Here is a 24,813-nt window from a genome sequence, read left to right as displayed (position 1 = left end):
GTGGACTTAACCCTGAAACAAACTTTACACCGAAACCTAACCACGCATGATTGACTGTCCTTGCCAATTTTAGGTAATTACCTTGCGAAAAATGACGAAACAGTCTGTACATTACAGTAAATATTTTATTTATTACTGTATAAAACAGTCTTTACAAATCATGGGTCAGGGGTGTAGAGAGACAGGCTGTGCTCCGATTCCCTTCCCTGCTCCTGAAATGTGCAACTGGTCACAGCAGTCGCAATCTTTTAAAATGCAATGGATGTGTACCCACTTCGGGGAGAAGGATATAGAATCGAAGGGCAGCCACAGACAAACAAAAAACACACCTCTCCCTATTGTTTATGTAGCAAACTTTTTCTGTCTGACGGGAGCAGGTAGCTGGGATGTGATGGCCAGGAGGGGGCGCTCCACCATCACCAGAGACTGGTCATCTAGCAGACTCACAGAAAGCAAGTCCTACACAGGAAACACATCAGAGGAAAGAAAGAGAAACTGATTTGACCCATTATCACATTTATAGAATCTAAACATCTCATTGTATATTAGGGGTCTAACGGCTCACCAAACCCACGGTTCGGTACGTATTGCGGTTTTGGTGTCACGGTTCGGTTTCGGTACAGCAGGAAAATGAAATGCCATTCACATTGTTCAGCAATGTTCCTGGCATTGTCTGTTGTGACAGGACTGGTATGTTGGGCCTCAAGTTTCCACTCTGAAGCTGCATTTGTAATAGAGGTTGATTGATTAATCGGAATGGCGATTAATTAGGGTCGATTTCAAGTTTTCATAACAAATCGGTAATCTGCATTTTGGACACCGATCGTGGTCGTTTACATTGCACTCCACGAGGAGACTGCGTGGCAGGCTGACTACCTGTTATGCGAGTGCAGCAAGGAGCCAAGGTAAGGTGCTAGCTAGCATTAAACATATCTTAGAAAAAACAATCAATCTTAACATAATCACTAGTTAACTACACATGGTTGATGATATTACTAGTTAATCTAGCTTGTCCTGCGTTGCATATAATCGATGCGGTGCCTGTTAATTTATCATTGAATCACAGCCTACTTCGCCAAACGGGCGATTTAAGCGCATTCGCGAAAGCACTGTCGTTGCACCAATGTGTACCTAACCATAAACATCAACGCCTTTCTTAAAATCAATACACAAGTATATATTTTTTAAACCTGCATATTTAGTTAATATTGCCCGCTAACAGGAATTTCTTTTAACTAGGGAAATTGTGTCACTTCTCTTGTGTTCTGTGCAACAATGTCAGGGTATATGCAGCAGTTTGGGCGGCCTGGCTCGTTGCGAACTGTGTGAAGACCATTTCTTCTTAACAAAGACAGCCAACTTAGCCAAACCGGGGATGATTTAACAAAAGCGCATGTGAAAAAAGCACAATCGTTGCACGAATGTACCTAACCATAAACATCAATGCCTTTCTTAAAATCAATACACAGAAGTATATCTTTTTTTACCTGCATATTTAGTTAAGAAATTCATGTTAGCAGGCAATATTAAACTAAGGAAATTGTGTCACTTTTCTTGCGTTCATTGCACGCAGAGTCAGGGTATATGCAACAGTTTGGGTCTCCTGACTCGTTGCGAACTAATTTGCCAGAATTGTATGTAATTATGACATAACATTGAAGGTTGTGCAACGTAACAGCAAAATTTAGACTTATGGATGCCACCCGTTAGATAAAATACGTAACGGTTCCATATTTCACTGAAAGAATAAACGTTTTGTTTTCGAAATTATAGTTTCCGGATTTGACCATATTAATGACTTAAGGCTCGTACTTCTGTGTGTTATTATATTATAATTAAGTCTATGATTTGATAGAGCAGTCTGACTGAGCGGTGGTAGGCAGCAGCAGGCTTGTAAGCTTTCATTCAAACAGCACTTTACTGCGTGTGTCAGCAGCTCTTCGCAATGCTTCAAGCATTGCGCTGTTTATGACTTCAAGCCGATCAACTCCCGAGATTAGGCTGGCAATACTAAAGTACCTATTAGAACAACCAATAGTCAAAGGTATATGAAATACAAATGGTATAGAGCGAAATAGTCCTATAATAACTACAACCTAAAACTTCTTACCTGGGAAAATTGAAGACTCATGTTAAAAGGAACCACCAGCTTTCATATGTTCTGAGCAAGGAACTTAAACGTTAGCTTTTTACATGGCACATATTGCACTTTTACTTTCTTCTCCAACACTTTGTTTTTGCATTATTTAAACCAAATCGAACATGTTTCATTATTTATTTGAGACTAAATTGATTTTATTGATGTATTATATTAAGTTAAAATAAGTGTTCATTGTTGTCAGTATTGTTGTAATTGTCATTATTACAAATATATATATAAAAATCATGCGATTAATCGGTATCGGCTTATTTTGGTCCTCCAATAAATCGGTATCGGCGTTGGAAAATCATAATCGGCCGACCTCTAATATTTACTAATTGTGAAGCCGTAAATACCAGTTGGATGCATTCATGTGATTTGAACTAATTGAGAAACACTGATTGGCTAATGGCCAACCAGCTGCATCAACCATAAACTAAAAGTACAGCTTCATGCTTGAAAACAAATTAAAGAGTTCAAAAAACAGATAGCCTTTTATAAATAGTGTTTTGTTGTTGCAGATAACAGCCGAAAATGCTGTTATGAGGCAATTTCCTTAGTAGGTGACGTCAGAGGTCACCATGTGGGAGAGGTGGGTGCTCAGCATGATAAACGAGTTTCCCTACTAATAATTACCAGTTGGAGAGCCGTTCGAGTGGATTCTTCCCAGTCGTATGTGGTAAATTCCCACTTGGTTACAAACGCACCATGACTGACACTGCCTCTTCTCAGTGCCAGATGTGCTCTTGTGACTCTCATAAAAGGAGGCGTGTCTGTAGCACAGTACATCTCCAACTCCAGAGTAATGTGATGGGCGGTCAATGTTAAGCGCAACACAGCATTGGCCAATTCGTTGAAAACTTTGGCTTTGGTTTGCTGAATTTGGTGCAAGGGGGAAGCTGGTAACGTGGCTTCAGCACTTTTACAAGGTGCTGAAACCCCTATTCTTAACCACAGAGAATAGGTACATATCTGTGGCTATAAACCAAAGACTGTAAAATAAAATATAATTATAAACTGGGTGGTTCGAGCCCTGAATGCTGATTGGCTGACAGCTGTGGTATATCAGACTGTATACCATGAGCATGACAAAACATTTTTTTTATTGCTCTAATTACGTTGGTAACCAGTTTATAATAGCAATAAGGCACCTCGGGGGTTTGAGGTATATGGCCAATATACCAGGGCGATTTTGTAATTTCTTCGGACCGGTCAAAATCAACTGCTTGAACGCAGAGGGGAGACGACGTGTTGTTTCTTTGCGTTTCCTTGCTCTGGAAGACTGGGGCGATGTCGACGTAAATGTGTCAACATATTTGAGGTGTTGGCAGCTGCATAGGCTATTCTTGTTGATACTGTTAACGTTTTATCCACAACTCTCTGTCAATCATCCTTGTAATCTACTAGGAAGTCAAAATGTTCCCAAACTGGAGAATCTTCCTCCTGGTTCATCACCCCCACCACCGTACAGAGCTGCGCCTCACAAAAGGACAGTTTGAAACATGCCAATTAAGATTAGAATTTTGATTATGCATAGGCTCTTGTTGTTTCAACAGAATAGCCCGGAAAAAAATTTCAGCTCAGATTTACTTGAGGCATGGGTCTACAACATAGCGTAGGCTATAGGCCTAGTGTTTTTATTTGGATGTATTCATTTGGGTTCAGAGAACGAACCAAGGTCCCCCATCGAACAGTTTGGTACGAATATGTGTACTGTTACAATCCTACTGTATATAAGATATATCCAACAGAATCCTGATATTGTCCCAGTTTGGGTTCTACCTGGCCAAACAGACACTCACCTGGAAGGTTTTACATATTTTGAAAGCATGGAGGTGACTGGGCCTCTCCTGCTCTGAGAAGCTTCTGAGGGTCATCTGATTGTAGAACTGGGTCTTCTGGTCAGGGAGGGGCTGAAAGGGTAGAGGGTGACAGTGTTAACCTCACAGGCCAGTAAAAGCAGGTGTTTCTAATGATAGTCAATATGACCCATAATAAGCCACTAAACCAACACTGTTCCTTTAATAGATGAAAAGGCTCAACGGAGAAGGACTGCTAAAGGCCATTATGACAAGGACATTGATGGTTAAACACTTTAAAGAAAAACAAAAAAGAAGGATGCCTGTAGGAGAGATGCCGGTTTCTTACCAGACTTTGGTCGATGATGCAGAACATGTGCATGTCGTGCAAGAGGATCTGTTCAGGATTTTTAGGGTTGAAGGTCACGTGGGTGACGGGTGTGTCCCGGTCCAACCACAAGTTGTGGAGCCCCTGCTTCTGAAGCTTTCGGCTCCAGTCTGTGTACTGCTTCTCCACTATGGAGTACTCAAATATCTATAGACATGGACCAAAGAACAGTCAGCATATCTACACGTGTCAGAGTACTAAATCGTAAACTTACAGCAGAAATCACAAGTTTCAACAAGATCACTCCTGTTAAAAGTATACTTGAGAGATACTAATATCTGCAGTGGCAGTATGAGAGATGGCATGGTGTTAACCTGTTGGTCAGCGTGCACCATGGTCAGGTTGTTGGTGGTGGGGTGGATCCCCATGGCACTGGGACAGGAACCATACACAGGTACTATACAGTGGAGCTGGAACACAAGAACAGGGTCATGTGAGGCTGTCATTGGAAACAGATGACACTACTTTTACAGTGTTACTTTTAGTCTTACAGAACAGATGTAGAGCTTGACTGGATCAGTGGAAAACCCACTCACCTTTAGTTTCTGTACATTGTAGACGTGGATCTCACAGTCACTATTTGCTGTCGCCAGCCACTTCCCATCCACACTGTTAGTCATTAAGTGAATGGGCTGTCTGGACCCTGGAAAAAGAAACAGCAGAGTGAGGCCATGTTACCAAAAACAGAGATTAGGTTATCCAGCACAAAGCTTTGGCTTTTCAGTGAAGAACATCAACATTGCAGTTTGCCAGTTAACAGGTCAGATAACCAATATCGTTGATGATCCACTGACCTGACTTAGGCTTGAGGGTGTGCACATACTTGCACTCAGATTGGCTAAGGGCAATAACGAGGACTGATGATTGGCTGGAAGCAGCAAACAGTTTGGAGGAGTCTGAAGAGAAACACAGCTGGTGAGCAGAGCGCAGGACCTTTGGAAGCTTGGGTACCTGGGGGAAGAGACCGAGATTTGTTATACTTATCTTACTGAACAATGTACGAGGAGAACAAGACTGGGCTCAACCAGCAATGTTGGCATTTTAATTTGACATTTTAAAGCACTGACAAATGGTGCCATCTACTGGATGCTTAGTCTAAATATTTGTGAAAGTATTGTCCAGTCACAGCTTGACTATTTGAATGATTATAAATTTGACTGTCCCTTGGGAGAGTGAAAGCACACAATCTATTTTCAGATTCAACAAGCTCAAATGATATTCAACTAGAATAAACAGGATTTTATGAATTAGTCCAACAATGAAATTGGATTTATGTAGCAAATCAGCAAACCCCTTTAGCAAACATGATAAAGTAGACTTGGTAATACCTTGGTTATACTGATGTCGTTATTGTCCGTCTGCAGCCTGTAGAGACGTACACTGGACATGGTGGAGTATGCTAGCCATCCTCCACAGGAGGACAGAGCACTGCAGCAGATATGATCCTCACCCTGAAGGCAAACATAACAGAAAAACAAAACTACAGTTGGAGGGTTTCTTCAGCATTACATAAACTCAGACTATGCCACTCAAATTCAATGAATAGTGTCATTAGATCAGCTAAAATGAAATTCCCAAAGGTGAGGTGATTTTGGATAGTTCTACAAATTGAAGTGATAAACAGTTGTATGCAGGAGAAATACCTACCTTTCTCTTGAGATGGAGGAGTTTCTCAGATTTCCTCTTCAGAGGCAAGCTGTCTCCTGGCTTGCCTGAAAGTTAGAGATGTGTTGTCAAATACAGCACACAATAACTATACCCATTAGACAGGTGTGATAATCACTCCTTTGTTTGAAAAGTTGCTACAATAATGTGCATGATATTGACTGTATTTCTCCCATCTCCCTCTTTCCATCCATGAGTGAGATTCTCACCATGTCCATCACTCTCTCCCAGTCTCCACAGCTCCAGCTGGCCAGGGAACTGGAAGAGCAGTAGCCCTGCCTTCTTTGCACAAAATACTAGATTCCGCTGAAAAGAACAGTACAAACAGGATCAAATCAAGATTTTTGGTGCAATTCTATAACAATCTGTTCAATGTTAATATGAACATTCTGTTGAATTCACTATTCACAATCTATGCAATTAACATTATTTGCAACAGCTCTGATACCAGAGTAATTTCTACTAGTTCTGTACTCACATGGGGAAAGTGGATCTTGCGAAGTGCCGAAGCATGTGACCTCTCATCAAACTTCTCCAAGAGGGGTCTCACTACAAGCTGGGTATCCATACCTGAGGAGAGAATGTATCCAGAATTAGTAATGCAGTCAATATCGGGCAGCATTTGTTGTACTACAGTAGCATTTCCCCCTTATCCATTTGAACATTAGCATTGACCTCCAGAGACGATGGCGGTCTCGATCTCAGCCAGGGCTCTGACATCATGCGTGTGGTTCTTGAAGGTCCTGGTTCTGACCCACTCCTTGTCCTGCTGCTGCAGAGTAGGAGCAATGAACTGGAACTGGATCACAGTACCCTCTGACGTCCCTGCCACCACACTGCTCTCATCCTGTCAATCACACACAGAACAGTCTACAAGGAAGCTCCACTCTAGTCAATCCTACAAACAAATCACGCTCACCTGCAACATATGGATTCAAACAATCAAAGAGACATCTACATTCTCTAGCACCTCCTAATAAACAGAGTGCAACAATCTGGAAGGAAGGATAAAATATTGGTAAAGGGCAAGTGTCCATCACAGTGAACACCTTCTCACCTTGGAGACAGACAGTGCCAGCACATCCCACTTGGTCACCAGGTGTGTTTTGACGAGCGTGCCGGTGTGTCCGTCCCAGACTTGGACATTCCCAGCAGAGTCACCGCTGATGATAGTAAAGTCTGACAGGAAGACTACACTCCAGACTACAGTCTCCCGACTCTTAGAGCCTCCAAAGCCCCGGTCCACCAGGAGCCTCTGTACAGCACGACCTGAAACAACAAACGCTGGAGGTCCGGATCAAACAAGTCCAAAATTGGAAACGCATCAAAAACGCACTGTGGTTAGCTTACTAACTGTCTGACAATATTTTCACATGACTGTTCCTAACTCACCTGTCGGGACATCAAAGACACGGATCATGTCCATCATGCCAGCAGCAATCTGTGCGCCAGAGGGGTGCCAGGAGATGGATAAGATGCGACCTGAAAGACAGGATTACACAGTTTAAACTGCACTAGAAGATGTCAGTTGTCAACACAGCTGCAACCCCATTGACAGCAAGGATGCCAAAACATATTAAGAAAGGTTGTAATGTAAGGAAGGAACACATTTTTAGACAAGTGAATCGATACTCTGTTCCACTCACCTTTCTGTCTGTCCAGATTGCGCTCAAACTGAATGCTCTCTTCAAGTACCTCAAACAATTTCACTGTCCCATCTTCACATCCGATCTAACATGATTAGAAAAAAATGTATTATTTAAATTCCATCTAAAGTCAGCATGAAAAACACAAATTCCAATATGTTTTAAAGGACACTATTACAGAGAGGTGACTGACTGCTAAGTGTGCCCCTTGAGAATTGCTGGTGATGGTCCAAATGGGGCCCCCATATGCCTCCAGGGAGTACTTGGGTCTCAGGTTTTCCAGATCATATTCTGTGACCTCTCCATTTAGGCCAGCACTGAACAGGCGTCCTCCAACCCAACACAGGGCCTCGATTGACCGGGAGTCCTTCCCTGGAATAACCTGCAGATACCAAAACAAGTGTTAATTAATGGCAAGTGTGACAACCAACCGTGGGTGTATTTCTGTCGACAATTTTAATCAACAATGTCCTAAAGAGTGAGGTGTAAAGCCTTTTAAGTGTGCTATAATGTAGACTACCGATCAAGCATAATGTTAATTTTCATTCTGAATAGACCATACATTTATAAAACGAGTTACTAACCTTTTCCTGGAAATAGTGGTCTGCGAAGTTGAAAATCTCCACACTCCCATCCATTCGTCCCAGGGCCAATCTCTCTGTGTGGGCATTGAATGCCATAGCTCTGATGGCAGCTGGCATGTAGTCGAAAAATCGAACCCGGTGCACTTTAAATTCCCCCATTGTCGCTAATCTAAGAAAACAATTAAATGCTAAAATTAAGAGGATTAAGAGTTTTGCATGGAAGTCATTATTGTTATGCAGTTAGCTAGCCTCGTGCCGTGTGTTAACTACCGACTAAACTGGCATAATGCGATACAAGTCATAATTTGAATCATGTAAGCAACAAAATGGCTATCTAGCAACTAAAAAAAATAGCTCGCTAATTAGTTCACGTTAGTTAGCTAACTAGCTACGTTACTTGGCTAGCTAACGTTAACGTTAAATTAGCTAGCAAACCATTTGGCTGGTTAGCTAGCTGCTCGTTTGACACTGAAAGAACACCGCTTGCCTATGCGCAAATCATTATATTGTTGACATGTAACAATGTATAATGCACATACAAACAGTTAAAGAAAACGCTTACTTTTATCGTCCCTTTCTTTAGTATTTCCTTCACTTTTCCCAAATATGAATTCCTATGTCCACACGTTGAATTATAGCAGACACCACGTTGGACACCTTTGAACCGGAAACGAAAACCACTACATGCAAGTGACGCGTCTGTGCGCCGGATGAAGGTGGTACATTTTCCTGGCGGGAAAAACATGAACACAAACAGGACTTAAAAAATATATATTTTTATTTTATTTTATTAACAACAAATCAATACAGAAAGTACATGAGGGAACACAAGTATATATAGATTATATACAATGGACAATCGAGCTAGGGGGTACAATATCACATTACAATTACACAAGGACCTTAAGGGACATACATACACTTATAATTCTAGAGTTCTAGAGTATTTAATTGTCTTAAAATACAGTTCAATTTCTTTTTGTAGGGTAAGAAAATGTTGTTGTTTTTTTGTAAATTTCCATTTGTGTATATGAAATTTGGCCAAAAGAATAATTAAATTAAAATGTTTCAGCTTAAAACAAACAGGACTTGTCAGTGACAGAATTAGCGTTAATGCGTGACTATATTTACCTAACAATATTTAATTGATTGCCTGTGTTGCATCTCTCTTCTTCTCCTCCCCTGTCAGTGTTTCAGTTATCTTTCTGCGAGCAGCACGATGGTTCAAATTGTTAAAACTTCAAGGTAAGACTTCTCAATCATCTGAATTCTTATACATGGTCAATTCAGAGAAGTTTTGTCTGTCTCGTCGCAGAGTATGAAAACATTCAGGATAGTATAACTTCCCTAGCTAGCTAACTATTTCATTTTGTCAGATGGTAATGAACAGAGTTCGATCTGTTGAGAGACTGACAGCATTGACACTCGCAATCAGTCAGCTGTAGTGCATGAAAGATGAATTTCATAATGTTTAGTGACAATGTTTGATGTCTATGTATTTGGTGAGTACATCTGTTTCTACTCCCCTATCCATCCATGTCCAGTGTGGATGGTCCTGGTCCTACTGAGTGGCTGCTGGTTGAACTCCAGGGGGAGAGGATGTCCAGGCAGAACTCTGGATTGGCTGGGAACCTGATGGGAGATCTGCTATACACCAAAGAGGCACATGACAACATGGCACTATAATGCAGTGCTAGTACACTCTTCTGTTACCTCTTTCCACTCAGAGATGTTGTGTCTTGTCTTTACTGTGCTCACCTGTGTCCCCTCCCCAGGGTGTACCTGTGCTCATTGTGGGACACCACATCCTCTATGGGAAGGTGGTCAAACTGGAGAAGCCCTTCGCTGTCCTGATGAAACACTCTGGCCTCCCACAGGGGGAGAAGGTTCCCATGGAAATCAACCAGCAGAACCCCACCACCTACTCTATTTCCGCCCTCATCAAGAAGAAGCTCATCTTCAATACTCGCCCAAAGCCCATCATCACTAATGTGCCCAAGAAAGTGTAGTGAAGTGCTTGGTCATATGCATTATAGGGCTCACTGTCGCAAAACACTTTTAACTGGAAAAAAATTGACAAGTTCAGATAGTCCCTGTTGCAGTCTGTTTTCTTCCGTTTTGTGCCTGTTGCAGTCTGTTTTCTACCGTTTTGTGCCTAACGACCTTGACCCTGGTCACCTCTGTGGGAGCAAAGGACATGCTGCACTCTTAATGACTCCATACCCACAAGTATGGAGCACACATTGCAAGATTGTGCTTGGGACACCCTCCTCTGGCTTGAGGTTATGGGACATCTGAAACTAGGCTGTGTGCATATTTGTTTTGTTATGTCAGTGGTTACACTGCTGGAATTTGCTAAACGCTGTGGTGTATTATTAAAATATCTTTATTGTTGCACTTATCAGATGACAGGATTTAGTAATGCCTTGACATGACATTTGTACAGTGATTATTTTCAGATGGGGAAGAAATTGCCACAACAGTCGAATGAGAATATTTTTTTATTCAGATAAAAATACATTTTTTATCAACTGCTGTACAAGTCGGAAAAATAACTGTTTTGATTTCAAATACAAAACCTTTTTCCAACAACATGTCTTGCCTTTTATATTTAAACATAATGAAATACATAGGTGGTTACAATACTTTATTTTCAGCTATTACATACCGATAAAATGTGTATTTTCTGTTTCAATAGCCATATGCTGGTGCATGATTCTGAGTTTTTTTGTACCCTACTACTGTATTAGAAATGCTATCTTGGTTTATTACTTTTACATGACAGTTATAACTAACTGCCTGTTCTAAGTCTACATGAAGCATCATCCCTAAATCATAATAGGGATGATGGTGATATGAGTGATGTCTCATCCATGAAACTACACAAAGACCCGTGTAGCAATGTTGAGCACTAGAGACAAACTACACTGAATAACAGATCATTGCGCTCACTACATCACATTGTAAAAAATAATGTAAACCGCTATTGTTTCATGAAATGTACAAATCCCATAGTTCCTTTTAAATATAGGTCTATTCTTAAACCCATAATTATTGTACATCTTCAAAATATCTTTGAATATATACAATACACAAAATATATTACTTTGCAATATACTGTGAAAAATTGTCTTTATGTAACATTGAATGTTGTATGAGCTGAGAGGTTTGTTGGATAGGCTCAACGGTTGTTCTGCGGCATTGAGACACGCCTTAGAAAAGTCTGGTATAGATTTTCAGTCACAGACGTATTGAATAGTTACATAATTATATTCAAAACAATTATAAGACTGGATTTTTTCATTGTAAGATATGCTTACAAAATATGGCTGGACATCTACAGTCACTCAGCATTATGAGACGGATTGATTTGTTTTCAAACAGAGGCAGGCAGTATCAAGGAAATCAAAATTGCTAATGACAATATTGTAGACTGAAAGCAGATGTTCAGCCTGATAGATAGGCTATAACAAAGATTGTATTTGACATCTCCACACCATACAAACGAATGTCAGACAACACTGTCACAGTCATCTATATGGTGTCCTTGCCTCTCATTTCTTCACATAATCCCAACATCTATGTCAGAATCAGAAGAATCAAAATCACCTTTATTCGCCAAATAAATTTACACATACTCATAATTTTACTTGCTGATATGCTGCTGCTAGTTTACATACATCATACATGTGCATAGAGAGTCTTATTACACAGTCACCTGACATACACCCTCAGGAGTAGAAAGGGAAAGGTAGGCCACATCTACATGTTAAGACAGATGAATAATAGAGATTAGTTTGCTGTCTGTACACAATGTTAAACACTAAGTTCAGTGTTCTAGCATTCAGTACTTATTCCTTAAAGAGGACCAAAGGGGTTGCAAGCCTCCCTAGCCTCCTAGGGACTGTTTATGTGTGTGTTTAGGGGAAAGGGGGAGGTCCCTTCTTGGCATGCAAATAGAAGTGTAACCATAGATGTCCACCCTTTTTGCTCCATGATGGCTAAAGGGACTAATTCATCCAGCCACACAGTACAAAATGTCCCCCTCTGTGTCTGGCCACCCCACCCCACACCACACACAATCTCTCTGGCTGACTGGCGTCTCTTAATGGCCTTGTGACTCCAACATGTTTTCCAATACACTGCCTAAAACCAAACCCGGCCTAGTGACTCCAACATGTTTTCCAATGTACTGCCTAAAACCAAACCCATTAATGACCACAAGTAACTGAATGAAACACTTGTGTAAATGAGGGATGCAAAGTATATTGAAAGCAGGTGCTTCCACACAGGTGTGGTTCCTGAGTTAATTAACAATTAACATCCCCTCATGCTTAGGGCCATCATGCTGGGCAGGCTAATATTTTGGCTACCATGGCTATGCCCCCATCAGTGGTGTAAAGTACTTAAGTAAAAATACTTTAAAGTACTACCTAAGTCGTTTTTTTGGTAATCTGTACCTTACTTTACTATTTATATTTTTGACAACTTTTACTTTCACTTCACTACATTCCTAAAGAAAATATTGTACTTTTTACTCCATACATTTTTCCTGACACCAAAACGTACTCGTTACATTTTGAATGCTTAGCAGCAAAGGGAAATTCACGCAATGATCAAGAGAACATCCCTGGTCATCCCTACTGCCTCTGATCTGGCAGACTCATTAAACACACATGTTTCCTTTGTAAATGATGTCTACATGTTGGAGTGTGTCCCTGGCTAACCATAAATAAATAAAAACAAGAACATGGTGCCGTCTGGTTTGCTTCATATAAGGAATTTGAAATTATTTATACTTCTGCTTTTACTTTTGATACTAAAGTATATTTAAAACTAAATACTTTTAGACTTTTACTCAAGTAGTATTTTACCAGGTGACTTTCACTTTTACTTGAGTCATTTTCTATTAAGTATCTTTATTTAAGGAATTGCAAACAATCTTGTGCCTTGTGAAACTGATGTGGAGGTTGCAGTTTTGAGCCCCAACAACAGCAAACTCTGATTCATAGCCAAGACAACACTGCAAAACATATTCCTGATGGCCGACAAAGTTTGTACTTGAACATCTATATCACCTCTGGAAATGTACTGTACCATCAAATTGACCTACTGCACCATTGGTAGATAGAGGCTGAGCAAGTCTGTAAACAAAATTGTTTTATGTGTCTTGTTTGCACTTTCAAGTTTCACGTTATGCAATCCTCATTTAATAAAATAATATGAACACAACTTAAAGAGCACACAAGTGGAAACTTCCACGACATTATCTCCATTCTCCAAAAACAAAAAACACATGTCAATTTAGACATGGTAGCACCTACACTAATACTACCTGACCTTGATAAAAGGGGATCATGTTTTTATTTTCTCATTATGGATTTACAACTAATAACAGCAATGGAGTTAGTACTTGTGTTGTATTAATGGTACGACGTGTCAAAAAACAAGTGCTCTTTGGTCATAGTCTACATGATGGAATTAATAAGGGATTAACCTCACTTGGAAAAGTATATCCTGTAATGAACACTGCAGTATAATGTGTATACAATTTGGCACACATAGAACAAAATGGCCACAGAAACTCACTGACTCATTCAATTGAGTGTCAATACTCTTGCAAGCCATTAGCTTACGAGCTAAAAGTTTACCCTGGGCCTGTTCATCAGCACCAAATATATTTGTAAGTTATGTTTGTATAAATGTTAGATTGTCTATCAATTATTGTATTACAAAAATACAACTGTAGATCATTGTGTCTCCTGATTGAGGCAGAGAAGGCCCTCAGCTCAGTGCATCAAGTAACATATCAACATTGCTTCATACTGACACACACCGTGTCATAGCTCTTATGATCTCTGGTATATCCTGGCCACACCTTGTCCCACCATGACCAAACGGGCTGTATGATAATGTGCTTTATATCCATGGTAAGCAGGCCCACTGGTAGAGGACTCTGTACTGTAGAAAAGGTTTGTAACCTACTTAACCAAGTCTCCCAGGTTAATGTGAGAACTGTCCGTCCATTGTCATTCTACAACACATTCATGCCCCATAGGTCCCAGAGGTTTAGCACCATGGAGACAGAGTGGTGGGGCCACAGACTGGCTCAGTTGTTCTAGCAGCACCACAAAGGACTGAACAAGGATCCATGTCTTATGCCTCTGCGTACGGCAGGTGGTACTGCTCCTCCCTCTTGTTGCAGCGCTTGGCCACTATAGCCAGGTAGAGAACCAGCAGAATGAGCCAGTAGCAGGCGTACAGGATGACCCCAGCGATGATAAGCGCTTTCTCTGTTTCACTGAAGGGCTCCTGGGTCTCACAGTAGATGGTGTAGGCAACCCCACCCAGCAGCACAGCCCCCCACACCGTGACGGGCACCGCCCCTATGAAGTTCACCACAATCTTCCTCCGCCCTGATGTGCCCCAGCCAGCCTTATTGATAGTGAGCAGGGCAAAGATCTTGGCTGGCAGCAGGCTGGACATGTAGAGGAGGGAGTAGAGAGACATGAAGATCATGACCAGACTGCCCCTCAGGAAGCAGGCGTAGGTGGCCTTCACTATGCCAACCAGTTGCACTGTCAACAGGAAGAGAAGGATGTTCCACAGGCGCCCGCGGTAGAACAGGTGGATCACTGTGGCAACCAGGAAGAAGGGGAAGAAACCCGTCACCACAGACTCGTATGTCATCCAAAGGCTGTGCTTGTGGAACCAGAGGGCGTTGTACAGCCACTCTCTGAAGTAGGACTTGCTCCAGCGGGTCTGCTGGTTGAGCCAGCGGAGGTAGCGCGTTGGCGTTTCAGTCTGGCACTTGGAGCGGGCCGTGAACTTGGTCTTGTAACCGAAGCTCAGCACGCGGTTGGTGAGGTGGCGGTCGTCACCAAAGCTGCACTTGCTGCCCAGGAAGGTCTGGTGGTACCATGGCTCTAGGAACTGCTGCAGCAGGGAGTTGCGGTACATGCCCAGGGGACCACTGATACACTGCACACAGCCAAAGTAGGACTGGCAGGCCCGCTCCACGTTGAAGGCCATCCAGTAACGAACACTGCTCAGGAAGGAGATCCACGAGTCATACTTATTCAGGATCTGAAGGGTAACAGAGACAAGTGAGGAGAAACTGTTACTGGTGATTCAGTAGAACTAGTAAGTACATTTAGAAAGGATGACAATAACAACAATGTGAAGGGTCTTCTTAGAGAAAGAAGTCTCTCACCTGAACATCTCCACCTACTCCGCCCACCTTTGCATCCTCTTCTAGAATCTTCAGCATCTCTATGGTGCACGCTGGATCCAGAACTGTGTCTGAATCACACACCTGCAAAGCCACACATTCACAGGTGCATTATTTCCATCCTTATAATACAACTGACATGGAGCCAAGTTGGTGGTAATGGGATTGGCTTTGACAGTGGATTAATCTAATTGACTTATCCCATCACACAATCAGCTATTGATCTTACTATGATTGCTGTAGGGATGATATGTGTGCAATACACACTGATGTGGTCTACATTAATAAATGAGTGATTAAGTGTTTATAAATGATTGCGAAAGACCCAAGAATGAAGGCTTAGGGCCACAGCAGGTGTTTCAGGTCCCCTGTGTTTCATCAGGTGCCACTCAAGTTAGCTGGAAGAAATTAGAGACTTCTGACAGCACACAGGTGTTCAAGAAGCATACAGAAGAGATCCAGCTGAACAACTGAACTTTGACCCTGGCAATGCAGTAATATACTGTATTATTGCTCTATGTATACAGTATGCAAGCCCAGGAGAAATGCAGACATTTCAATCAGTTGCTATAATATGTAACACTTGAGAGGGTATAAAAGAGTACTCACTTGGGAGGGGGATAAAATGCTGTTCGTGACTGGCCTTTGAGTAATGGGATTACCTCTGTGTGCGTATGCATGTGTGCGCGTGTGTGTGTGTGTTCGCAGCTTTGGAATATGGCTCTGTAATGGAAGAGCATCGATACAAGGCCTTGTGCCAAAGTCTGTGGAGACTCAGTCACAAGGAGATAAGGTTACCTATTTATATCAAGCAGGACAGAGGACCCGTTGAGAGATGCAAAATTTAAACACAGAGAGACTTACCTGCATATAGTCCACAGAGTCTCCCAGGGCTTTGAAGGCTGTGTACATCACCTCTCTCTTCCCTCCCCACTCCTGCATGATACAGGAGTAGCGGCAGCCTCTCACTAGCCTGGCCACACGTGCAGCCTCCTGCGCATGCAGGGACGCTGCTCCAGTCCCCCCTCTGCCCACCCCTCCACCCCCGTCACTGTGGTAGTTCCCCTTCCACACCACACTGCCAGCCTGGTCCACTCCACCCATCACCTCCTGGAAGATGTCCATCATGTAGTGGTCCTCTGGCCTGTTCCCGTCCACCACCAGCACCACCTTCAGGCTGGGAAAGGAGATGCGGCGCACGCTGCAGAGGCACTTCCTCAGGTAGTCTGGGTCCTCCTGGTAGGCTGCGATGCACAGGGCCACAGAGGGCCGCAGGTGCTGGGGCCGGGCGGGGCTGCGCATGTGTCTGTGCTCCAGGAAGGCAAACAGGCTCTGGAGGAAAAGATGCAGGGACAGGATGGCTCCGTAAAGGCCGAAGGACAGGTGGTGCTGCTCTGTGTGGATGAACTGATAGCCAGTCACATAGGCCAGCAGGATCCCAAACAGGACCACCGCGGCGAAGAGGGTGGTGGTTACGATATGCAGCACAGTCCTACAGCGAGAGGGCATCTGGGGGGGGAAAGGAGAGGGGAAGGAGTCAGGATGGGGACAGACAGAAATGTTGGAGGACAGACAGAGCTCAGGCTGGGTTTGGAGGGAGGCAGACAAGAAACCACGTGTTTAAGAAAATCCAAAGCAGGTAATACACTTTGAGATGCCTTATATGAATCCATCAAATACCCTTTTTTACCAGGCCTTAAATGTATAAATACATGTGGTTGGGTTTGTTTAGTGGTGAATCTATTTGATATTGCCCACATCAGTAGTTGTCTATACAGTGATAGAGAACACCCAGGGCTAGCTCACACAGGCTTGCCCTGATAAGCTCCTAGGAACTGCAGGCAGATGATGAGTTCACAGGTTTACATGTGTAGACATGTTTATTTGCTACCTTATTTCGGTAAATGTAATTGTAATTTCCTGTCTTTTCTGTCACACCCTTAACGACCAGTACTCTTCTGAAACATACACTAACTAGGCTATCCACTGTTCATAACACAAAATAATGGGATTTTTGGCTACGTCGAAAAGTAAAGATTAAGATTCAAGCAATACCCACATTTTTCCAAATGAAAGAATGTGAAAGACATCACCTAAAAAATAAACATGGAGAAACCACATAGCCATTTACAACCTTTAAACAATCTCTGGAAATGATGCCTAGTTCATCAGTTGGCCTTCATTTTCCTGACAGACAGAAACAACTGGCTAGAGTAATTTCTGTCTGGCATCTCCAGCAGTCTTCAGACTCAGTCAGACTCTCTCTCTCCTCCCAGGTTAATGACGTTAATTAAAGGCGAGGCAGGGCTTGGCAGACACTCAGGAGTGGCCAGAATGGAGAACAATCCCCCCCCTTTCATTGATTAAATTACCTCCCTGTGCACCCCTCTCGGTTCGGCTGGAGAAAGACGGCGCTCATTCACAGCCCTCATATCATAACATACACTTCTTTGGAAAACACTGGCAGAAATGTAACTAACTACTCACAAAGTGGATTTACATCCTGGCACTGTCACACATACAGTACATTCTCTCATCATGTTTCTATGAGACCCGCATTCAATATAATAATACACTAAGGAACTTGTAACACACACACACACAGTCAACCTTGGTGTATATATTACTTATTCTACTGCGTGACCAAGTCACTACCCACTTTATATTTGTAAATACAGTGTAAATAAAGTCCATTATTACTATGCATACTACCTCTCTTAATACTTGTTATTTTTGACTTGACTCTTTCATTGTTATTTATATTGATTAATGTACTGTATTGTGGAGGGAGCTAGCACATAAGCATTTCGCTGCACCTTTTATACCTACTTTAAACTTTGTATGTGACGAATAACATGTAGATTTTATTTTATTTAAGCAACTTGTAATTAGAGTAAATATGGTACACCACCAGAATAAGTAGTACACTACCCAAACTCAATTTCCAGGATATCACATTATTCCAAATGTATTCCACCATGCCTGGTATTGTATCTAGAATTGTTTTTGGAAAGTGAGTGCAGATTAATTCAGTGTCTACTGACAACACATAACTATTCCCCTCTGAAGGCCAGTCTATGATCCATGGACCATGGGGGGCAATAAGAGGGGCGAGGCAGCCAGCATGCTCTAAATGCCCCCTGGGCATAGAGAAGATGACAGGCAAGCAGACAGATAGGGACAGGGTCTGTTTGACCCTAATTAGAGAGCCACATTCATTGGGGGGCTGTTAGCAGTCAGGATTAGAAAAGAATAGAGAGGGGGCTCCATGTCAAACTCTATGGACTAAAAATCATGTTTCAGGTAGAAACTAGGACTTCCAAGTTCAACTGCACAGCCAATTAATAAACAATAAATAAATAAAATGAAGAGTAACGTTAGTTGTTGCTGTTTTTAAGGCATCATGAAAAACTAGAGAAGTTGAACAGTGTCACTGATCACTGATGCAAAAACCCATAGAATTCCAGCCTCTGAAATGTCACATCGCCAAAACAATCACAAAATCAATTCTATAACCACCATACCTTTCTGCACTAAACCCTCTAATTAACATCTCCTCAAAAGAAAGAGAGAGAGAGAGACCTTTCCACTACTATACAATGCACTAACCAGCACAGACGGTAACCCTTCATCACCACTTAAGGCTATATCTGAACAATACTGTAGTCAGTCTCCATGGTAGTGAATGGTCAAAGCCCAGTACTCACTGTGGTGGTAGATGTGATAGCTGGCTCACACCTGGAGGATTAGGGTATCATCTCATGATCAAAGCTTTGTCCATGCTACTTAAACATACATATCCTGGTGTAGTACATGTATCTCCTCTGGCTTGGATTTCCCATTCACATTAAGAATCTGCTTTGCAATTTAGCGGCTCTCAGGCGAGCTGCAGGTCAGCATTCACAGAGGAGAGGCTGGCAGGTATTTTCAGGTGAGATCCAAGCACAGGCACAGGTAGCTATTCCCAGGTGGGTCCCAGGCAGGTATTCTCAGGTGTAATGCCTCCCTCCAGCAGACTGAATGGACTTTATTCTCAGGTGTAATGGCAGGCTGGTGCAGACTGAATGAGCATTTTGGCTGTGGGACAGGCACTTTTACAGTGACTACAGAAGAAGGGAAGGAGGGAGGAAGGGAGGGGTGAGAAACCAAAGAGGAAAGGAGGGGGAGTGGATGACCGTGTGAAGGGAGAGAGCGATGGGGCAAGTGTGTGGAGTCTCCTGCTGGCTGGGTTTAAACTTGACTCTTTATCAATCTAACTGTAACTTCCACAGCCTTGCTTTAATGAGTCATAGTTTTCCACCAAGCCTGTGAATCAAAGCTCTGGAGCCAGGGCACAGTGTCTGTAAATTACAATGATAAACTCAGTGGGCCAGAGATCTTTCTGCTTCCCATGAAAATAAGAATCAGCTGCTTACAGTATGTCTATATAAACATTGTCAACAGGAGTAAGAATATTATATTATCTAATCTTCAGTATAACAATCCACATCTATTCCCCACTAGAAGGCTCTCTTTCAATCTCACAACATATACTACATGACCAAAGGTATGTGGACACCTGCTCGTCAAACATCTCATTCCAAAATCATTGGCATTAAAAAGATGTTGGTCCCCCCTTTGTGTTATAACAGCCTCCACTCTTCTGGGAAGGCTTTCCACTAGATGTTGGAACATTGCTGTGGGGACTTGCTTCCATTCAGCCACAAGAGCATTAGTGAGGTCGTGCACTGATGTTGGGTGAATAGGCCTGGCTCGCAGTCGGCGTTCCAATTCATCCCAAAGGTGTTCGATGGGGTTGAGGTCAGGGCTCTGTACAGACCAGTCAAGTTCTTTCACACCCATCTCGACAAATCTTCTGTGTGGACCTTCTGTGTGGGCTTTGTGCACGGGGGCATTGTCATGCTGAAACAGGAAAGGGCCTTCCCCAAAATGTTGCCACAAAGTTGGAAGCACAGAATCGTCTAGAATGTCATTGTATGCTGTAGCGTTAAGCTTTCTTTTCACGGGCCTCCCGAGTGGCGTATCGGTCTAAGGCACTGCATCTCGGTGCTAGCTGCATCACAACAAATCCTGGTTCAATCCCAGGCTGTGTCGCAGCCGGCCGCGATCCATGAGGCGGCGCACAATTGGCCCAGCGTCGTCCGGGTTAGGGGAGGGTTTGGCCGGCCGGGTTGTCCTTTTCCCATGGTGCTCTAGCTACTCCTGCGGGCCGGGCACATGCACGCTGACACGGTTGCCAGTTGTACGTTGTATCCTCTGACACATTGGTGCGGCTGGCTTCCAGGTTAAGCGAGCATTGTGTCAAGAAGCAGTGCGGCTTGGCCGGGTTGTGTTTCAGAGGACGCACGGGTCTCGACCTTCACCTCTCCCGAGTCCGTACGGGAGTTGCAGCGAATGGACAAGACTGTAACTACCAATTGGATATCACGAAATTAGGGAGAAATAAGGGGTAAAATAAAAAAACGTATCTTCACTGGAACAAAGGGGTCTAGCCTGTACCATGAAAAACAGCCCCCGACCATTATTTATCCTCCACCAAATTTTACAGTGGGCACTATGCATTGAGGCAGGTAGCGTTCTCCTGGCATCCGCCAAACCTAGATTTGTCCGTTGGACTGCCAGACAATGAAGTGTGATTCATTACTCCAGAGAAGGGCGGCGAGCTTTGCACCACTCCAGCCGAAGCTTGGCATTGTGCAATGTGATCTTAGGCTTGTGTGCGGCTACTCTGCCATGGAAACCCATTTCATGAAGCTCCCGACAAACAGTTATTGTGCTGACGATGATTCCAGAGGGAGTTTGGTTGTGAGTGTGGCAATCGAGGACAGACGAGTTTTATGGCATACGTGCTTCAGCCCTCGGTGGTCCAGTTCTGTGAGCTTGTGTGGTTTACCTCTTCGCGGCTGAGCAGTTGTTGCTCCTAGACGTTTCCACTTCACAATAACAGCACTTACAGTTGACCGGGGCAGCTAAAGCAGGGCAGAAATTTGACAAACTGACTTGTTGGAAAGGTTGCATCCTATGACCGTGCCATGTTGAAAGTCACTGAGCTCTTCAGTAAGGCCATTCTACTGCCAATATTTGTCTATGGAGATTGCATGGCTGTGTGCTTGATTTTATTCACATGTCAGCAGTGGGTGTGGCTGAAATAGACAAATCCACTTATTTGAACGGGTGTACTTTTTTTTAGAATGATTGAATCTATTCGTGATTGAAAGGCATCTCTCTCATTCCCCAATACAAAGAGGTGTGTGGTTGCAGAGCTAAATCCCTTCTCTGGCAGACTGAGGTTGCTGGTAACTGTACACTCTGGGGCTGACTGTTAGTCAAATAGAATGTATGAGCAGCTAGAGTAGCACCACTTCCCCTAAGGCCTGTTTTAGTCTGCTGACAAAACCCAACAGGGCCTTCAAATCTGGAGTCAACCAGTGATCCCATGGAACGTCAAACAGGCAACGTTTTCCATGCACAGGTCACATCTTCAAATGGAATTCTGAGGCATTAGTTCCTGTCAGTCTGTCTTTCTAACATTGCACCAGCCTCAGGGAACAACCACTGTGCTCTGCCACGAAATACAGAAGCCTATACCACACACTTAAAATACTAACCTGACACAAGCCGACACACAACACTCACATAGACACATTCATCTACCCATGAACAGAATGTGATTTACTCTCACCCCACCACATACTCCCTCTATTTCTACTACTCACATACAATAAACATTAATATATTCTGAGAAGGTTTGTTTTAAGCCAAATGTTACTACCAATATCCTGTTTTGGCCATTGGCACAGAGAGGAAACAAATTTTCTCTACATAACACTACACACATTTGCTTCACACAAGACATCCTTTACAATGGTTTTATGTTCCCTCGCACACATGCACATATAAAACACAGTATATATTGTCCCGTACCTTCCTGACCCAGAGTACAACTCGGCCTCCGTCTCCCCTCTGGAGTTACCCCTGCAGCTCCGTCAGTGTGTCTGTCAGTCCACCCAGCTCCCGGTCTGCCCCACTCCACTCCACCACACTCTGCAGCACAGCACACTCCTTGTTCTGCTTCCCAATCACACTACATCTTTATTCCAACTCACTTAATTTAGGAGTCCCTCATCAAAAACTACAGCTACCGCCTCCACCTTCTTCTCTGTCTCCCCTGTCCCAACTCCTCTCCCTCTCCTCTATCTACCTGGACTGTCCTGGGGCATGAAGGACCTCAGATCCCAGTATCTCAGCCAGCAGTTGAGGGTGTTAGGCAGGGAGAAATGTACAGGAGGATAGCAGATGATCTGATCCCATCCCTGGTCCTGGCAGAATCTTGCCCATCTGGGCTGAAGTCCATGCCTGCTCACAGGTCTCTCCCATGGGCAAGTAGCCAGGCCACGATGTGGTAGAGGTTGGATGTCTAAGAATGGATCTCTGTAGCCTCCTGGCTGGTGCCCGTCCTTCAGTTCCCCTCTCTCTCTCAGGCTCTCTCTCCTACTGCAGTGGCAGCTCCTCTCTGCATCCCTCTGCAGCACAGCCCAAATCCCTGCTCCCCTCTCCTCTGTCACACTGTCCTGGCTCGGTGCATAGCTGCCCAGACTGACGTTGCTTTTCCTCTTCAAGACCCCTCTACCCTCACACTAGCTCACCCTCCTCTCCTGTCCTCTCCCCCTCCCTGTCCCAGCTCACTGCAGTGCAGCCAGCTTCCAACAAGACTCAGGACTGTTCAGACAGACCCCCTCTTCTCTCCTCCACACTGCCTGGCTCAAAGCATCCTTTATGGGCTTATTTACTTACCCACCCCTCCTCTCCCGGTGCTGCCGACAGCCTGCAGGTCCAACACAGGCTGGTAGAGTGAGGGAGAGAAAGAAACTCCAGCAAGCTTTGACACACAATCAATACATGCTGTAATCAAATACACTACTCAAGTCATACCCTGAACAACAAGTTACCAATTACCATATAACACACACACACACACATCATATATATATATATATATACACTGCTCAAAAAAATAAAGGGAACACTTAAACAACACAATGTAACTCCAAGTCAATCACACTTCTGTGAAATCAAACTGTCCACTTAGGAAGCAACACTGATTGACAATACATTTCACATGCTGTTGTGCAAATGGAATAGACAAAAGGTGGAAATTATAGGCAATTAGCAAAACACCCCCAATAAAGGAGTAGTTCTGCAGGTGGTGACCACAGACCACTTCTCAGTTCCTATGCTTCCTGGCTGATGTTTTGGTCACTTTTGAATGCTGGCGGGGCTTTCACTCTAGTGGTAGCATGAGACGGAGTCTACAACCCACACAAGTGGCTCAGGTAGTGCAGCTCATCCAGGATGGCACATCAATGCGAGCTGTGGCAAGAAGGTTTGCTGTGTCTGTCAGCGTAGTGTCCAGAGCATGGAGGCGCTACCAGGAGACAGGCCAGTACATCAGGAGACGTGGAGGAGGCCGTAGGAGGGCAACAACCCAGCAGCAGGACCGCTACCTCCGCCTTTGTGCAAGGAGGAGGAGAAGGAGCACTGCCAGAGCCCTGCAAAATGACCTCCAGCAGGCCACAAATGTGCATGTGTCTGCTCAAACGGTCAGAAACAGACTCCATGAGGGTGGTATGAGGGCCCGACATCCACAGGTGGGGGTTGTGCTTACAGCCCAACACCGTGCAGGACGTTTGGCATTTGCCAGAGAACACCAAGATTGGCAAATTCGCCACTGGCACCCTGTGCTCTTCACAGATGAAAGCAGGTTCACACTGAGCACATGAGCACATGTGACAGACGTGACAGAGTCTGGAGACGCCGTGGAGAACGTTCTGCTGCCTGCAACATCCTCCAGCATGACCGGTTTGGCGGTGGGTCCGTCATGGTGTGGGGTGGCATTTCTTTGGGGGGCCGCACAGCCCTCCATGTGCTCGCCAGAGGTAGCCTGACTGCCATTCCATTGATAATTTTTGTGTGATTTTGTTGTCAGCACATTCAAGTATTTAATAAGAATATTTCATTCATTCAGATCTAGGATGTGTTATTTTAGTGTTCCCTTTATTTTTTTGAGCAGTGTATATATATAAACAGTACCAGTCAAAGGTTTGGACACACCTACTCATTCAAGGGCATTTCTATATTTTTACTATTTTCTACGTTGTAGAATAATAATGAAGACATCAAAACTATGAAATAACACAGTAACAGACACATCTCAACATCAACTGTTCAGAGGAGACTGTGTGAATCAGGCCTTCATGGTCGAATTGCTGCAAAGAAACCACCACTAAAGGACACCAATAATAAGAAGAGACTTGATTGGGCCAAGACGCAGAGTAGGTGAACGGATGATCTCCGCTATGT

At 43.6% G+C, this 24,813-nt stretch overlaps 3 protein-coding genes across 5 annotated transcripts; 1 reads left to right on the top strand and 2 right to left on the bottom strand.

The window, feature by feature from the left end:
• Positions 1 to 107: 107 nt before the first annotated feature.
• Positions 108 to 8,973, bottom strand: LOC139539835 (U3 small nucleolar RNA-associated protein 4 homolog). 2 transcript variants are annotated; one of them, XM_071343172.1, is made up of 17 exons: positions 8,785 to 8,973; positions 8,223 to 8,391; positions 7,832 to 8,020; positions 7,639 to 7,723; positions 7,385 to 7,474; positions 7,050 to 7,261; positions 6,668 to 6,839; positions 6,471 to 6,562; positions 6,202 to 6,298; positions 5,975 to 6,039; positions 5,656 to 5,778; positions 5,122 to 5,278; positions 4,864 to 4,970; positions 4,642 to 4,737; positions 4,289 to 4,474; positions 3,943 to 4,053; positions 108 to 459 (listed from the first exon to the last, which is right to left on the bottom strand). In XM_071343172.1, the coding sequence occupies exons 2-17, from the start codon at positions 8,379 to 8,381 to the stop codon at positions 343 to 345; spliced, it is 2,058 nt and encodes a 685-aa protein (XP_071199273.1). In that variant the 5' UTR covers positions 8,382 to 8,391; positions 8,785 to 8,973; the 3' UTR covers positions 108 to 342. The 2 variants fall into 2 exon arrangements, with proteins under 2 accessions (XP_071199273.1, XP_071199272.1); XM_071343171.1 differs by having other exon boundaries at positions 7,050 to 7,276; positions 8,785 to 8,942.
• On the top strand, positions 8,933 to 10,814 carry LOC139539839 (chromosome transmission fidelity protein 8 homolog). Of its 2 annotated transcripts, XM_071343175.1 has the most exons (4): positions 8,933 to 9,208; positions 9,412 to 9,467; positions 9,767 to 9,884; positions 9,998 to 10,814. In XM_071343175.1, exons 1-4 carry the CDS (start codon positions 9,074 to 9,076, stop codon positions 10,229 to 10,231), a joined length of 543 nt encoding a protein of 180 aa, XP_071199276.1. In that variant the 5' UTR covers positions 8,933 to 9,073; the 3' UTR covers positions 10,232 to 10,814. The 2 variants fall into 2 exon arrangements, with proteins under 2 accessions (XP_071199276.1, XP_071199278.1); XM_071343177.1 differs by lacking the exon at positions 8,933 to 9,208 and having other exon boundaries at positions 9,215 to 9,467.
• LOC139539837 (hyaluronan synthase 3-like) lies at positions 10,498 to 23,059 on the bottom strand. Its single transcript, XM_071343173.1, has 4 exons — positions 22,378 to 23,059; positions 16,318 to 16,962; positions 15,436 to 15,537; positions 10,498 to 15,308 (listed from the first exon to the last, which is right to left on the bottom strand). The coding sequence occupies exons 2-4, from the start codon at positions 16,960 to 16,962 to the stop codon at positions 14,379 to 14,381; spliced, it is 1,677 nt and encodes a 558-aa protein (XP_071199274.1). The 5' UTR covers positions 22,378 to 23,059; the 3' UTR covers positions 10,498 to 14,378.
• Between the last annotated feature and the right edge of the window lie 1,754 nt (positions 23,060 to 24,813).

The sequence above is a fragment of the Salvelinus alpinus genome, chromosome 15 (assembly GCF_045679555.1).
Source record: "Salvelinus alpinus chromosome 15, SLU_Salpinus.1, whole genome shotgun sequence".
Taxonomy (NCBI): Eukaryota; Metazoa; Chordata; class Actinopteri; order Salmoniformes; family Salmonidae; genus Salvelinus; species Salvelinus alpinus.
The sequence above is the reverse complement of the archived record's forward strand: the minus strand, read 5'-3'. Positions and strand labels throughout refer to the sequence as shown.

Coding starts and splice junctions, on each gene's coding strand:
- LOC139539839 (XM_071343175.1), top strand. CDS start 9,074: ATGGACAATCGAGCTAGGGGGTACAATATCACATTACAATTACACAAG. Junction 9,209..9,411: donor GTTCAATTTCTTTTTGTAGG/GTAAGAAAATGT, acceptor CTCCCCTGTCAG/TGTTTCAGTTATCTTTCTGC. Junction 9,468..9,766: donor CAAATTGTTAAAACTTCAAG/GTAAGACTTCTC, acceptor ATCCATGTCCAG/TGTGGATGGTCCTGGTCCTA.
- LOC139539837 (XM_071343173.1), bottom strand. CDS start 16,962: ATGCCCTCTCGCTGTAGGACTGTGCTGCATATCGTAACCACCACCCTC. Junction 15,538..16,317: donor ACTCTGTGGACTATATGCAG/GTAAGTCTCTCT, acceptor GTGGCTTTGCAG/GTGTGTGATTCAGACACAGT. Junction 15,309..15,435: donor GAGTAGGTGGAGATGTTCAG/GTGAGAGACTTC, acceptor GTTACCCTTCAG/ATCCTGAATAAGTATGACTC.
- LOC139539835 (XM_071343171.1), bottom strand. CDS start 8,381: ATGGGGGAATTTAAAGTGCACCGGGTTCGATTTTTCGACTACATGCCA. Junction 6,563..6,667: donor GACCGCCATCGTCTCTGGAG/GTCAATGCTAAT, acceptor TTCTCTCCTCAG/GTATGGATACCCAGCTTGTA. Junction 5,779..5,974: donor TCCTCCATCTCAAGAGAAAG/GTAGGTATTTCT, acceptor GTTTGCCTTCAG/GGTGAGGATCATATCTGCTG.